Raw genomic sequence first — 13,523 nt, forward strand, 5'->3', positions numbered from 1 at the left:
TAACAAAACAAACAGACAAAAATCACTCAAAAGCTTGCACGTGTGCACAAGTCAGGTTTAATACCTTTTTTCAAACTTAGGATTGGGCCTTAAATTATATGTAATCAGTGAAGTCCTTTCTTATTTTTATTTCCCACTTTAGTTCTTGAAATTTGGCGTCTGTTGAATTCTGTGTTAGAGCTTTTTCCAAATCCAAGACTTGGGGAATTTTGTTAACAGTGCAGTAAAAATAACTTCATAGTGTTACAGGGAAACATTAAAGTCTTTTTTGTGTGCTGCCCTTTCCCTTTTAAAAAAAAAAAAAATACAGACATTGTTTCTTTAAAAGACTCCATCTGCAAATCCCATTAGATGTGCATATAAGGTTTCGGATGATTAATAGTTGCCTGCTTTGCTTTGGTTGGAGGGACTGAGTGTATGTACGTTAACCCCTCCCTCCCCTCTCTCACATTTCACTTCACAAACTTGTCACTCTCTCCCCAGCACAGTATTTAAAAAGTGTTTCACTCATGTCCAGCACTTCACAAGGAAGCAAGCTTCAGGCCTTGAGAAGCAATTCAGGGCAATCACTGCATAGATCTGGTTACTGTTTTCCAGTTGGGACAATGAAGACGTTTAGAAGAGTTCCCAAAGTAACAAATCTGCAACAGCATAAAACCCATGAACAAACTGTTGTTTAGGCAGGAAATCTATTCCGTAAAATTTGGAAGATTTCCCCTCTGCTCCTCTTCTGATTTTGAAGCCTGAGCTATAACCAGTCACGAACACTGGAGTGCGGACAGGATTGGAAGCAAATGGATCCCACCAGCAGCAGCTGCATGCGCAGTCCACAACCTCCTGCCGCACTTTGGGGGTGCCTGCGGAACACCCATGCAGATGTCACCACAGCTTCAGCGCTGAATCACTACCCACCAGCACCATTCTCCTTCCATCAAAAATCAGATTTTGCTACTTACTCCGATTTCTCAACCTCCTGCCTGGTGACTGCTCCCCATAGCTTCCTACATGAGGAGCGAGCATTTGTGGAGCAGCACCCCTCTTTCCAACACTCTGACTGGCATTTTGCAGCAACTGAGGCCAGAAGACGACTAAATCCAGGACTGGCCTTGGGTTCTGGGGAATCAGAAGGCAGCAGCCCAAATCTAGTGAGTGCGGCAGTGGGTATGAATGAAGATGATGAGGTACCAATAAATACTACAAATGAGACTGAGAAAAAGTCATCCAAAAGAAAAAAGGAAAACTCAGGTAGGTGATATGAAATCAGGGTTGTGGGATAGTACAGGCTATAGAATGAGAGCACCTGTAAGATTAGGAATTAAGAAATAAAGCTGATGAGGAAAACATTTTGTAATTCGTGACTGGGAAAACTTACACAATAACAACACTGAAACTAAATGGCTTATTCTCTGATGACCTCTGGTGTTTGTATTTCACTCCTGCAGATCTTGTTTACCGAACCAGGCATTTTACTCACCAACACAATGCACATTTGCTGTAACTAAGCAGGAGTCACATGGCATGTATACACTGAGCTGAAAGTCCTAGGATGTGGAGTTATATATTGCATACCTGCCATTTGTCCAAGCGTTAAGAGAATGGCAGTCAAAGAGCAAAGATCCCTCAGAGTTGCTTGTGCTGGTTGGAAAAGTTATACTACAATTTTGACATCTCAATTTATGGTAAGAAGTACAAGATGCAAAGTATCCCTTTAGATATAAATTCTATTTGGCCTCACTAAATATTTTAAATGTTTTAAGCTCAAAACAGGAGGTACTAAAAGTTTGCCCATCAGTACAACATCCAACAATGCAGAAAATGTAGACAGTTTTCATTGTGTCATCCTAGCTAGCAAAACGCATTCTTTCTACAGCGCAATATTCAATAATTTCATAGTTATATAACCTCTGATTTGCTGCTCTCTCAAATCTATGTATGTGACATATGCATAAAATTGTTTTCTCCTAAGGAAGCTGTTAAAAATTAAGATGCTTATATGCATTCATTTGCTATAGTATTCATTTGCAAGCTACAGTGTGCTTTTTCCCCACAGCACTGCTATGAAGTGGGGAATATTTTCCAGTATCCCCATTTTACAGGTAGAGAACATGGTGATAAAAATATTTATTTTTTTATTTTTAGGTTTTACAGGTTCGTTACAGAAGAGCCACCTCTAATCCAACCTTCATTTCTCCATTTTGCAATTTAAACAAGCTTGTATTTGTGCTCTCTCTGTCACAAAATTAGTCCTAATCTCTGTTCTCTTCCAATATGAATAGGCTGTCAGGAACACATAAAATAACTAATATTCCAAACCTCTTTATGCCCAGAATCTAGTTTACTCTCCTGGTTTTTATGGTTTTCTGTTTTTTTGGTTTTGGGGTTTGGTTTTTTTTTTGGTTTCTATTTTTTTTACGGTTATCTGTTTTTTCTTTAGAAACCCAGCTTTCTAGAATTTAAGTTCATTTCTATTGAAAAAGCATTTTGGGGGGCAAAAATTTCCCAAAAATCCAAATGCAAAGAAGTTTAAAAAAAAATTTAAAAGTGAACAATGCTTTTATTAAAACATTTGCTAGTCATAGGTAATTTCAGTATACTCAGATTTCAGTATTCTCAGATTAGAGGGATATCCTTATTCTTAACGAGGCCGATTCCAAAGCACATCTCACATCTGTTTTAAGTAGAAGACAAGTGTTCTTTCTATTCTCTATTACCAGCACCCTTGACATTTTCTTTATATACTTGCTGCTGTCCCATATACTTTTCCTTGCAGGGGAGCTGTAAGCAATGACATCACTGGAAGGTATGGTGTTTCCTACCTTCTAGCAACTGTTGCTTCTGTACAAGTTGTTACTCTAGTGAACGCAGAATAATGAAAACATCCCAAAGGGGATTCCATGGCTTTTCATTTCACTCCCTTCTTTGCTTACCAGACAGCAGACAGAATTATTTGATATCCCTCCTGCAAGCCTTTCCTTCCCTCCATCCCCAAACAAAATAAAACAAATGAGGGGAAAGTCTATAAGCAATTTTATTGTGATTTCCTTTACTTTTACAGCAGTTCCAGAAATGCAGCTGATTGTTTAATCTAAGTGGAACATTAGTCTTTTCTCTCCTCCTGAGAATTTTTCTTGACTTCTTTAGAAAAATCTAGGTACCCAGAGCTTTCTCTTCAGAGATTGGGCTAGTAAAGAAAAATATATTGAAATCACTTGAAGACAAAACCTATAAAATAAACTATTTTCTTTTAGTTGGTGCCTTATCCACCACAATTTTACCTGAACTGCAATATAGATACAGCATTACCATGATTTGTACTAGTGCATGCAAAAACCTTTGGTTCTTGTGAAGACCCTAGTTATGACAAGATACACAGTGAAGATCTTGGAACATGGCTCTTTGCAGAGTATTCTGAGAAAAGTCTAAAATAAGCGTATTTCTCAGACAAATAAGCAGAATGGTGTAAAAATAATAAAAAAGCTTGTCAATATTTAAAACTTTACTTGAAGCATGAATATATTAAAAACATTTAAAGAATGGCTTTGTTATGGCAATAACAACAGTGGCATCTACTACAAGTACTTGTGGATAAACATGCACACACCCTTCCCTTCCTCTACAGACTTTAATTATTTAGATGCCATATTCAATCTTGACTTCACAGGCTCACCAAATGACCTGATGATAGAAGTTAACCTACAGTTAGCTTTCACAGCTGCCTCTGCTGTCCATTCACAAGACACAGCCATTAACATTTTCAAATAAAATTTCAATAAAGTTTGTCTGACCTGTCCTAAATTGTACTTGCGTTATTACGCACTTGAAGTCCCCAGATCTCCAACAATAGTAATACATACATAATAGAATTCAGACAGCTTTACTTTACATGAATGAAACAATACAGAATGTTATTGAGGTTGCAGTAGAAATGAGAATGTGGTAACAGTGTGTAATGAATCCCTTAACAACGTTAGACATACAATGTCCTTGACTGAAGAATTCTGAAAAACTTTATGATAAAATGTGTAGAGCTGATTCAAATTCCTGCCTGCCAACCTTTTTCAGTCTTGCCACTAACTGTAAAGAGGATTTTCTAAGCTTGCGATTCCCATTTACAGTCATGGTGGCATAAAAAGCAGTAGGTAAGAGTAGATAGCAGCAGATAACCTAAGAAGGACTGAAAAGCAAAGTACAGGCAAGTCCCTGATCAGTTTAAAGTGGTCTGGGTGCAGAATGTCATGTGTCATAGCCCTCTGTATGCACCCTCCATTGAGCATTATTCCATGAGGTGCACATTGAAGTAACTTCTGGATACTTTATCGTCAGCTGCCAAATGAATCCACTATTTATGAGACCACTTTACTTGGCCAAAGTTCCTGATAGCTTTCAGAATTTTATGTTCCATAACAGCAAAATCTATCAGTGTCCTACTACTTGATTTAACCACTTAGAATAAACATGCCCTCAAAGTCTTTCGTATGGGGAAAAAAGTAACATTGTGCAGATGCTTCGTATTTTTATTTTACTTTCTTCTACTAAGGGAAAAATTTCAGACATCGACAGTGGTTTGCAGAATAACAAACACGAGTGCATTGATCTGGGCTGTGGATCACCACAAACACCTAACAAGCAGATAGGATCCTCCACGTGCAGGCATTAGCGACTCCCATACTTCTGTGCCTAAGCTGCTCTCTGAGCAATACAAGTACCCTCTGTGGGGCCAAAATCCTGTATCGGCACAGTGCAGAGTCCTTATGCCTTCCTCCAAAGCATTGTTTACTGGCTATTGTTAGTAGACCAGTTCAACCCAGTAAGGGAGAGTGAGTACTACTTCATGAGACCAGATTCTGATTCAGTTATGCTGGTTGTAAGCACAAAGCAAAGCCGACTTCTGTTGACCAGCTCCAAATGCTGAATTTGGCCCACTGTTTTGCAGGGAAAAGGTTTCCTCTTCATACACACATGTATGTATTAGTGCCTGATGCAGTTTTTGTTTTGGAAGCTTTATAGCGCAGGAACATGTACCATTTGGGTTCCTACACATATTTTGCTGCAGCCCTGAGGGAAAGGCAGCTGTTCAGTTCAACCACACAATGAAACTGGTTGGGATCCTGGAAGTATGCACGCTTCATGGTAGAGACACAGATCTTCCTGTGATTCCCAAGAGCTCTTTTTTTTTTTTTTAAACTGGCAGTACAGTAGGAAAGTCTTTCCAGGCTAATTTGTCCTTTCATACATTTGCCATTTTCCACATTCTGTTCTCAAAACTCTGAAGCAACTAGGCCCAACTTCCACTTTTGGATTATCACAAAACCTCCAGCCATGAATAACCATATGTCTCTTTAGAACACCATGTGCACACAGCCTGGGTGACAGGATCCAAGCTACACATCCTACTCTGATTCCAGAAATACTTAGCTATTTAAAATTATTCATCTTAGTTTTTGGAGATGAAGACTGGTGAAACTGCCCCTTAGAAAGGATGTCCTTCGCACAGGGCTAAGCGGTGAGCTCACATGTATACTCAGGTTGCATTAGCTATTTTTATCCCAGGTTAATTTGACAGAGGTGGCTTTAGCTCCTGCACTGTGTTATTGGCATTGGAGAGCTGCTTCATCCCTCCACATGTTTGCTAGGGGAGCAGAGACCCAGGGGGAAGCCCTTGAGACCAAGGCTTCCAGAAGCTGGTGGCAGGGGATCCACACTTCAAATCCCGCTTCCCCCCCACTCTCTCAAAAGTCACACTTGTTAGACTTTGGGAAACATGTCATGGTGTGTTTGTTCAGTAAGAGATGAGAATGAAGGGGGTTGTACAACTATGGGCAAAAGCATGGGGAGAAACTTCTGGGGTTTTGTTTTCATACTTTCCCCAACTTTATTTGGGGATTTTTGAAGTGTAAGTAGCAAGAACGATGTTGATGCAAACAAGACTAATTTCCTTGAAATAGAGAGCAGTACAGCTGCAGCATGTCATACACTGGCCCCTGTGCACATTATCACTAATGGGAGCCATGTTTGATTTCTCTATTTCTGATGGACAGAGCTAAGATCAGATCAACCATGAAGCCTACAGCCACACCTGACAGATTTTTCCAGCTTTATTACTTTGGCAACCAAAGGGACATCTAGAAGAAGATGAAGACGACTGTGTGTCGTGCTCATTACCACCATTTCATATATCATTTCTATGTAGAAATATTATGCTAGGACACACAAAACTTTATTGCACACTGGTTACACACAAAGATTAAGTAATTAATCCTCAACATAACAAAAAACCTACTAGCATCTTCAGTTCAGGGAATCTAGCCAACCACAGGAGCAAGAGAGGAGAAAGAGTCAAGGAGCTTGTAAAACTGACTGCCTGAAAGATTGGCAGTTTGGGCTTTGCTCACTGAAACAAGGGCGTTTTTTCTTGCACTGCTTGGAGATTCTTCACAAGCACCAATTTTAAAAACACAGGAGAAAAAATAAAATTTAAAAAAAAAAAGAAAAGAAAAAAAAAAGAAAAAAAAAAAGAAGATTGCCACAGTCTCAGGCAAACTCAGTTTGTATTTGCTTTTTAGCATAATTGGTGCAGCATCCTTTTGGCTATGGCTTGAAATTTGGCTTTGAAATATGACTCTTGACCACATTGTGGCCAAGCGCACAAATAGCAAAAAAGTTTTTCAGGGCAGCAGAGTGACAAGGATGATACTGAGGCCAATCATGCACACAGATACCAGATCTCCTTGTAGTTTTCATTTAGCAAGGATTAGAAGAAGCTCAAAGTCTGGAGTATCGTGTGCCAATTCAAACACTTGTTCTCTGGTGTTGCTTGTTTTACCACGTTCCTTCCCCCCTGCCCCCAATATTTCCAGGCCACATGCTAGCTTAGGGTGGTTACTAAGTGACTTTATCTTATGGCCTGCACCAGAGGTCGTCACTGTGCGCTCATAACACATTACACATCATACACACAGTGCTAGCTTTGCTGCCTGTTGCTTGGTAGATCAGGGGAGAGTAATAATATGTGTATAAGGAATGAAAGTAAGGATGTGGGGAAGGAAACTATTTCAATGCAATGATAGCAAGAAATGAGAGCTTCCTTCCCATAGCTGCTCATTTCTGACCTTGCAGACCCAGGCCTGTGCTTCTGCAGTTTTGACAACACACCCCTTCCTGACTCTGAGCAGTCCCACCTTTGTCCCCTTGAACCCAAGACCGACAAGTCATGCTGAGCTTGAGGGGGCATAACACAAACTTCTTAAAACTTCCACTGAGCACTTCAATTAGTAGTTTATATCAGACCTCTGCAATACACATGTTCACACAGATCAATGTGACTGCAAATTACACGTGTGCTTGCCTCTTAGAAAACCAGAACTCAAGCAACAAGGCAGAAACAAGCAGCAAATCACGGAAGGAAAGGACAGCTTTCACAAAGGAGCAGCTACGGGAGCTGGAAGCTGAATTTGCCCACCATAACTACTTGACAAGGCTCAGGAGATATGAGATAGCTGTGAACCTGGATCTCACCGAGAGACAAGTACTTCCTGAATCCCTGCCTCCCCAGCTTCTTCTTCCTCCCCCACAACTTCTCCCTAAAGCTAAAAAACAGATATGTTACTCAAGGGTGTACTTTTGCAATGGCACAGAGGTATTTTAATACAAAGCCTCCACATTCTTTTAAAACACATTTGTTACAGCTTTCTGTAAGTAGTTAATAAATGTAATTATGTTTATCTAAACTAAAGACACGTTTGGGAATAACTGATATCTTCTGAGCTGTTGTTTACCACTACTCATTGGTACATACTGATATGTCAAGGCTTGCAGATGGAAATATGGATATCACCTTAGACTGCGATTACCAGGAAGTTATTAGAATTATATATGTTTGATACATGCATTCTTCCTGGGTCAGATAGTATTTTGAGGTGATAAGGAAAGACAAAAATGCAGAGTTTCGTGGAGAGAGGTATTTCTGTTCTCTCATTGTGATCTCAGTCAGGGTTTCCTTATCAAAGCTTAGTGGACAATAGAGGAATTGCTCAATCAAGTGAAGCAAATTAAAATTCCTGAAGCATTAGATTGGATGGACTAGATGTTAAATGACATTAGATCCACTGCACTCGTTGGATTGACATGCTCATGCCTGGTTGACATAAAGACAGATTCTAGGCAAAGCACTTGTAGTACCTTTGCAGGTCTCAGAGAAACATCTGCCTGGAACAGTTTAGAAAGAATTGTTCCTGCCTCTGTTAGAGAGATGGATTACTTAAACTTGTGAGGTTCCTTTTCACCTTTTCTTCTAGATTTCCACAAAACATCTGTCTATTGATACACACATATATGCATAGGTCTGCTTATACAGCTCAGATTGAGGCAATAAGTAATTAATTCCTTTTTATCATCCAGGTCAAAGTATGGTTTCAAAACAGAAGGATGAAGTGGAAACGAGTTAAAGGCGGGCAACCAGTGTCCCCACACGAACATGACACAGAAGATGTGGACTCTGCTGCCTCCCCCAGCTCTGACTAGTCCTTGCAGCAATGGGAGAGGAGTATGGAGAAAGTAATTAATCAGAAAGTGGATGCAACACTGCTCCGGGTCAGCTACACCATGAGATGATCCTGCATGCAAAACCTGTAGCCCTGAGTCTTTAAAAGGTGCATAACGCTTTAGGTTACAGAAGCAATTAAAGAATGCAGGGGAAAAAAGCCAAAGGAGGGCATGATTTTGATTTTTGTCTGAATGAATTTAACTCTCTCTGGAATTGTCTTACTACCACAGATGTGTCTTCAAAGTGAAAGCTAACAAACACTGATTATAAAACAGGAGTCATGTAGTCTAGGCTCTCAAACACTCAGAAAATAAAGGTTGTCAGTCAGCAAGAAAGGATTCAGCAAGTGATAATGCAACTGTATTCTCATCCAACCTTTCCCTGGTCACATCTATTCATGCTGCGCTTGGACTTGACAAGGCACATTTTCCTTGTGCCTTACTTTAAGAGAAGTAAATACTTTGATAGTCACTGATTTTTCTTGCAATATGAATTGAACACCTGTATGACTAGGCAGTAAGATTACAAAATAAAAATTTGAGATCAAAACTATATACACAGAATTCTGCTTACCAGTTTCAGAAGAGATGGCTTTCACATTGACAGCCCAAAAGGACAGGTGCCTTGTCGATGGTAACAATTTGCAGAGGGAGATTTCTTCGAAGCTTACTGTAAATCCTGAAATTAAATTGCTAGATCTTAATTTCAAATATTTTTCAAAGCAGTCATTACCAAATGTCACAGCAGGTACAGCAGAGAATAAGCCCTCAACACAATAGCTATCACTATTTTGTTTTCAACATTTAAATTTATTTAACTAAAGGAAAACTACTGTTTAGTGCTGCATTTCTTTTGGATTTATGGAATCTCTCTGGAAACCCACAGTTTTCTTTGTGAATGCAGGATTGTCAAAAGAAACAGAAAAAAATGTTAGCTAGAGTGATTTGACTGACTTTACTGTCTACAAATTCTTGTTTCATTTTTCATTGGAGACAAAACTTTCCTCCGAATAAACATGTACATGTGTATATTTAAATTACATATAAAAACATCTGTTAATCTAGGTATTGTGTGGATTTACACTCATTACTGTCTTCTAAATCAATATCTGGATTTATGAAATTTACAGCTAAGTGACGAACCTAGCCCTTTTTGCAAACTTCCCATTAACAGGTTATTTTTTGTGAAATTTTTTTTTTAGCATTTGCAACTGATCAAATATTTCATACAAACAAATAGTATCTGTGCTTTTCAAAACATGTGAACATATTGTGTCTTTGATCACTTCTGCCTTTGACAGGGTTTGAGGACACCAAGAAACTTTACCAGCAATCTTTAAAGCCACTAAGCTGACACAGCCAACTGCCCATACTTCTAATATAAATAATATGTAAAAGAAGCTTTCCAATACAGAATCATAAACTGCCATGGTACCACCAGAAGTCTTAAGAACACTTCCACTTCAAATTATCTCTCCTTTAAGCCGAAACTTGTAGTATATCAAATTATGACGTTTTAGAAAAGCATAGTGTCTGTTTCCATTTCTTTCATCTTTTTATTTAATGTGCAAATGCCATATTTTAAACAGAATTTTACACTAGCATATCACATTATGACTACTGAGAATACTGAAACTTCAGTTTAAATATTTGAAACGTAACCATTACTTGCAGCTATGGCCTACTATCTTCCTTTCACCTTACTCTGATGCATTGTTATTGGGGTTTAACGTGGACTGCAGATATGCTGGGTATGAAGTTGCATATCTGGATGATATGTTTATAAAGTTATCTGTGGTTATTCCCCTTGTACAAGGGGGAATAGATAGATAAATAGATAAATATCTCAAAATAGATAAATATCAATTTTTTTTTTTTTTTTTGGAACAGAGATGCTGTATTCTTTTCAAAGAGCTGATTACTGCATCTACTAAGAAAAAACATCCATTTCATTCCTTCTTAGCATTTCCTAACTCTACTTGACAGATGAAAAAATGAACAGTTTAGAGTATATATTTGTGCAAAAACAATTAAAGAATTTTTTTTTAAAAGAAATTATTTAAAAATAAAGAAACTTGAGAAGTGAAAAGCTATGCAAGATATTTTCCACTTCAAACCAAGCCCAGTAGGTGGAATGGAGAAAGGAGAATCTCTTTGTTAAAAGAGAGTCATTAAATCTATTATGTGTTTGACAAACTAAAGATTGAGAATTCTTTCAGTCTTCCGTGGTGACATTGAAACATCAGGATGTCCTTACTGATGTTTATGCACAGGGAAACAAGGGCCTTGCTTTGCAGGACATTCCTTTCTAGCTTGAGGGACAAGGTGCCTTCAAGCCAGCCCTCTGCAGCAGCAGCTGCTTGCCTCTCTCAGCCAGCAAGATGAGGGAGCTAGCTGCCTTACTGTGTGGTTTCCCACACCATACTAGTTGCAGCATGCCTACAACTCTTACCCACTATGAACAAAACCAAAACACATACTCTCCCCGCCCCCAAAAAAAAAAAAGAGAGAAGAAAAGAAAACTTCATCACTGATGTTTCACAGGGTCTCTGCACAAACTGTGCTGTGATCACAGCATGGATGCAAACTTATGTAAAACCTGTGAGTGTATTCACAGAGGCGTATTCCTATTCTCAGACCAGCTAGACAGATAGTCAGCAAGAACTGTTACCCCTGAAAAGTCCACCTATTTCTCTGCAGAAAAAAATGTGCACTTTGTCACCATAAGCTTAAATGAATGCTGCATTTAATGCAAATTAGTAATTAATAAATAATCAATTAAAACAATTAGGAGTATGCATGTCCTTTCTCTGAGCTAGATCTACCCATGTCTCTTCAGGTAAGGAAACACTATCCTCAATTTCCTCCCAGGACGTTCGAGTGTGAATGGTACGATATTTCGATGGGACATCTTGCAGACAGGAAGTTATGGCTGGATCCCAGTTACTCCAGCAGCAATAAGCTGAGGTGTACTATGACACAGCACTATTATTTGGGTTACAAACCTGACGTTAATAGGTTAATAACCTCACTATTCAGGTTACATAAAACTAGTTGGCTAAAAAAATTGCCCATGCACAGATGAGAAGCAGCTACAGTTTACCGTAACTTTAAAAGCAGAAAATGTCTATAGCTCTGCTTAAACCTTGGCGCCTTCTGATTAAGCTTCTGACTAAACTCACCACTTTAGCTCTTGGCAAACAATGAAGAAAGCTGTTTTTGTGAAGAACTCTGGGGCTAACTCAGACATCCTACCCTCATCTTCAGAAACACAAAACACTGCAGGGCAGGAGTTTTTTGTTACTCATTTCCTTGTAAGCTCTTAAGCCAACTACGCATTGTACATCACCTTACTGCCTCCTCCGCACTGTGGTTAGAAAGTTTGCAAGCTCCAGAAGCAGCTTAATTTGTGATGAAAACTTTTGGGCTCTTGGCTACCAACATAAACCAAAATCAGGTCCTCACCCAGAAAGAAGGCTAATAAATCTTCCCTTTCAAGGAAGCTGTCAACAGTAGTATATTGCAACCTAATTCACTTAAAAGCTAGTCAATGGGATCTCAGTCCATACCCATAATTACAGCTCCTAAACAGTTCTTGCTCTGTCTTTTGAGAAATAAGGTACAAGTCACCTGTGAGATCTTTTTATGCTTACGTAGTTTCCGCATGAAACCATCTGCTTATTCTAAGACTTTAGTGTTTTGTGAAGGAACATTTCACTCCTGACATCAAAGCATTTGACCCCTGAACCTCTGGTGCCAAGAATCTTTCAGGCAAAGTCTGTCATCTGGGAGCAAAATCTCTGACCTGCAATTATTTTTCGCAGAAATACACATCAGGCTTTATTCTCCTCACAGAAGGGAAGTGAGCTACCTGGGGATGTTTGGCAATGCTTCCCATGCCTGATTCTCAATAAATAATCACATAACATTGGAAAGGTCTGGCAGGGCTGCCACAGGAAGCACATGCAGGCAGAGAAGCAAGACTTTCTTCCCATATAAGGCCAGTACCAATAGCCCACAGGGAATGGGGATATCTGTATAAACACAAAAATATGCGCTGTAGCCCTTTATATCTGTGCTGCCTCTTCTAAATACAGGAAGAGAAGCACTTTCCTTAAAGTCATATATTTTATGGACATTTTATCTACCTAGCCAGATGCCAACGTAGCATAGGCCCTAATTTGTTTTACATAGTTTCTGTATCCCATGACTCCTCTATTGTTAGCCCTCAGTTTCTCTGCATGTTTCTACAGCATTAAGCTAGTGATTTTTCCAGTCAATGGAGCTACTTGGACAACTTAAAAATCACCCAAAGGTGACTAAGAAAGCATGTACTCATGTGTGTCTTAGACAGGTCTACAACCCCACTAGGAAAACTTCAGACAGTCCATAACTTTAAAGAATCACTGATTTTCAATGTCAACTACACCATTCCCATCCCCATCCCCTCACCCCCTCCAGCTAAATCAGTAGAGATCAGGAGTCTTAGCAGCAATTATATGGTTTTAGAAGATCATGCTACTATGAATTCCTGATCTAGTTTTCTAGCTGTTGTCTAAGAATACCATTGCATGGTTTTTAATCGAGTAAACTGCAGATAGATATCTATACATAGGCATACACATCTAGAGAGAGCAAGCACACACGAAAGACATTGGTATGTGATGACTTCTGGAATTAAGATGAATCCGATCTGACAAAAAAAAAAAAAAAATCCATATTTCACAAAAAACCCTTCTTATCAAAAATCACTTTGAATTCTTTAGATAAAAGCAATTAAGTTGGCATTTCACTCTTTCTTGTGACTTTTAATTTTTAGAGAAACAACATTGCAGCACCCTATTTCAGCTGTTTGGAGCATAAAAGAGATCCTTTCAAGATGAGTTACACAAATCTAGCTACCTGTATGAACTTTCCAACCACCTGGCCTCACCTCATTATTCAGTGTTACTCTTTGTGCTGGCAGCCTCTACCTGCACCGT

General features: G+C 39.0%; 1 protein-coding gene across 1 annotated transcript; it reads left to right on the top strand.

Moving 5' to 3' along the window:
* The first annotated feature begins 794 nt into the window (after window positions 1-794).
* MEOX1 (mesenchyme homeobox 1) lies at window positions 795-8,520 on the top strand. The gene is made up of 3 exons (XM_009574240.1): window positions 795-1,245; window positions 7,353-7,525; window positions 8,398-8,520. Exons 1-3 carry the CDS (start codon window positions 795-797, stop codon window positions 8,518-8,520), a joined length of 747 nt encoding a protein of 248 aa, XP_009572535.1.
* The last annotated feature ends 5,003 nt before the right edge of the window (window positions 8,521-13,523 follow it).

The sequence above is a fragment of the Fulmarus glacialis genome, unplaced genomic scaffold, assembly GCF_000690835.1.
Source record: "Fulmarus glacialis isolate BGI_N327 unplaced genomic scaffold, ASM69083v1 scaffold10303, whole genome shotgun sequence".
Taxonomy (NCBI): domain Eukaryota; kingdom Metazoa; phylum Chordata; class Aves; order Procellariiformes; family Procellariidae; genus Fulmarus; species Fulmarus glacialis.

Coding starts and splice junctions, on each gene's coding strand:
- MEOX1 (XM_009574240.1), top strand. CDS start 795: ATGGATCCCACCAGCAGCAGCTGCATGCGCAGTCCACAACCTCCTGCC. Junction 1,246..7,352: donor AAGAAAAAAGGAAAACTCAG/GTAGGTGATATG, acceptor CTTGCCTCTTAG/AAAACCAGAACTCAAGCAAC. Junction 7,526..8,397: donor TGGATCTCACCGAGAGACAA/GTACTTCCTGAA, acceptor TTTATCATCCAG/GTCAAAGTATGGTTTCAAAA.